Source organism: Crocuta crocuta, unplaced genomic scaffold (assembly GCF_008692635.1).
Source record: "Crocuta crocuta isolate KB4526 unplaced genomic scaffold, BGI_CrCroc_1.0 scaffold1385, whole genome shotgun sequence".
Classification (NCBI taxonomy): Eukaryota; Metazoa; Chordata; class Mammalia; order Carnivora; family Hyaenidae; genus Crocuta; species Crocuta crocuta.
In genome coordinates this window covers 93,746-96,485 of record NW_027529562.1, presented here as the reverse complement: position 1 = coordinate 96,485, position 2,740 = coordinate 93,746, and the positions used below count along the sequence as shown (strand labels likewise).

General features: G+C 30.8%; 1 protein-coding gene across 1 annotated transcript in view; it reads right to left on the bottom strand.

Annotated features, from left to right (window-relative positions):
• Positions 1-2,158: 2,158 nt before the first annotated feature.
• Positions 2,159-2,740, bottom strand: part of LOC144229434 (SH3 domain-binding glutamic acid-rich-like protein 3) — a 4,079-nt gene continuing 3,497 nt past the window's right edge. The window contains exons 2-3 of the mRNA XM_077761476.1: positions 2,567-2,734; positions 2,159-2,269 (exon numbers count right to left, since the gene is read on the bottom strand). Coding sequence (XP_077617602.1) covers positions 2,204-2,269; positions 2,567-2,734 — 234 coding nt within the window. The 3' untranslated portion in view covers positions 2,159-2,203. The remainder of the gene's footprint in view (positions 2,270-2,566; positions 2,735-2,740) is intronic.

Below are 2,740 nucleotides of genomic sequence, written 5' to 3'. Positions count from 1 at the left end.
TTTTCATCGAAAAGAATGAAATATTTTTAAAGTCATTAGAAATCTTGTCAGTTGCAATGACATAAATGGAACTATAGTGTATTATGCTAAGTGAAATAAGTCAGTTAGGGAAAGAAAAATATCATATGATTTCTCTCATATGTGGAATGTAAGAAAGAAGCAGATGAGTGGCGCCTGGGTGGCTCAGTCGGTTAAGCGTCCGAANTAACAGATACATGAAAAAATGGTCAACATCACTCATCATCAGGGAAGTAAAAATCAAAACCACAATGAGATACCACCTCACACCCATCAAAATAGCTAAAATTAACAACTCAGGAAACAATAAATGTTGAGGATGTGGAGAAAGAGAAACCCTCTTACATTTTTGGTGGGAATGTAAACTGGTGCATCCACTCTGGAAAACAGTGTGGAGGTTCCTCAGAAAGTTAAAGATAGAATTACCAGCAATTATACTACTAGGTATTTATCCAAAGGATACAAAAATACTTGTTCAAAGGGGCACATGTACCCTGAAGTTTATAGCAGCACTATCAACAATAGTCAGATTATGAAAAGATCTCAAATGTCCATTGAATGAAGAATGAATAAGGAAGATATATAATATAAATTAATATACATATATAATTGTATATATTATATATATAATATATATTACATATAAAATATGNGCCCTGGAGCCTGTTTCAGCCTGTGACTCCCTCTCTCTCTGACCCTCCCCTGCTCACGCTGTCTCTCTCAGAAACAAACAAACAAATAAATAAAACATTAAAAAAAGAAACAAAGCAGATGAACATAGGGGACAGGAAAGAAAAATAATATAAGATAAAAATAGGGAGGCAAACCCATAAGAAACTCTTAACTATAGAGAATAAATTGAGGGATGCTGGAGGAGAAGTGGGGGCGTGGGCCAAATGAGTTATGGACATTAAGGTGGGCACTTGTTGGGATGAGCACTGTGTGTTGTATGTAAATGATGAATCACTAAATTCTACTACTGAAACCAATACTACATTATATGTTAACTAACTTGAATTTAAATAAAATCTTGGAAGAAAAAAATTTGAAGGTGAAGGATGAAACCATTTAATTGTTGATTTGGAATTATTACCCAGAAAAACCTTGGTTTGTGAGCATAATTCATTCTGGAAACATGCTTGTAACCCAAAGCACTTGTATATCAAAGCAAATTTCAACAACCATTGGCTCAGTTGTGATCATGTGACGTTTGGCATCATGGACTATTTGTATTGCAAGGCATTGCTCACTTACCAAATTAACATTTATTAGAAATTGTTGCTCATCTTGTGGAATAACAGAACAAGTTATCCAAGGTTCTATTGTATTTGTTTTTTCAGGAACTAACTAGATTACATCTATAACTTATACTTGGCCATGATTTTATTTTACTTTATATTTCTTATGAGAATATGTCATATATTTTCTATTCTGAGACGTTTCTAGGAAAATCTTTTTTTATGGTACTGAACGTATTACTTTAAATCTTTCCTTGCAGAATTAAAAGTGTAGTTTTTATAGTTTTACTGTCAGTTTTAAATTGTGTTCACATGTTTTCGAACACAGTTAAGTTAGTATAAGTTGCTTCAATTAAAGCAGTATAATTTAAAACAGAAAATTTATATTTTTATTTGTATGAAAAGTATAGTACAATTTATACTCTAGTGATGTTTATGAATCTTAGTTATTAGATTTTACATTATTTTGTAGTTACTATTCATTATTTCATGGGAGCCACCCACATTTGATCCCCTGTTACAATCAATGGCACATTTATTAAAGTTTGGTGTGTATCCACTGAAAGACATATTTTTTCTGTATAAAACCACATGAACCAAATATCAAATATATAACTTTGCTAAAATTATATTATGAGTTAATCAGTTTGTAAATGTAAAAACTTATTACATTCATTGTACAGTCAAATAAACAAAAAGAAATTTGATCTTGATAAATGTTTAACGATATTTTTTACACATCTTTGTAAAGTGTTCACTCTGTAACAAAGAAATTATTGTAAGCAAAATTGAACTTGTAAAAGCCCCCATGTTAGTGATTGCAAATGAATCTAGATATCAATTAACCTTAATAAAGCTCTTGTATTTTTTAATTAAAAGTAACCAATGTATTTGGAAGTACACGCAGATCCACCTTGATAAAAATCTTTTGTATCATTACTGCACATTCATTCCATCTTCAGGAATTTAAGAATCTCTTTGGTCTCCTTTGCCTTGTGAAACATTTCAAAATCCTAAAAATTATTAAAATTAACTTGTAATATCAATGCTGATAATCTCCACTTATGAAGTAATTAAATTCAAGTGTCTAGGTAAATTTGCTAATTATNATACTGTGTACCTCAAAACAAGCAGCATGATATACTTTTCTTTTATGTTTTTTTTTTCATAATGAACTACACATTGCCTTATCTTCAGGAACATATTTAAGTTATTGTGTAAATGAAGAAACCTTGCCCTCACAGCTCATAAATGTATATAACCTTAAAATATGAAATGAAAATAAAATAAAAATGGACATTTATTCTTACCCCACAATATTCTTGGCCATTGAATATTTGAGGTGGTAGAGCCCTAGGGGTGGAAACTTTAGTCCTCATTTCCTGAAGTATTTTCAAACTCACAGAAATATCTATTAATTCATACTTTATTTTGTAAGTATCTAAAATTCTGGTAACTTCTTCCTGTCTCTGCTTCACCTAGAT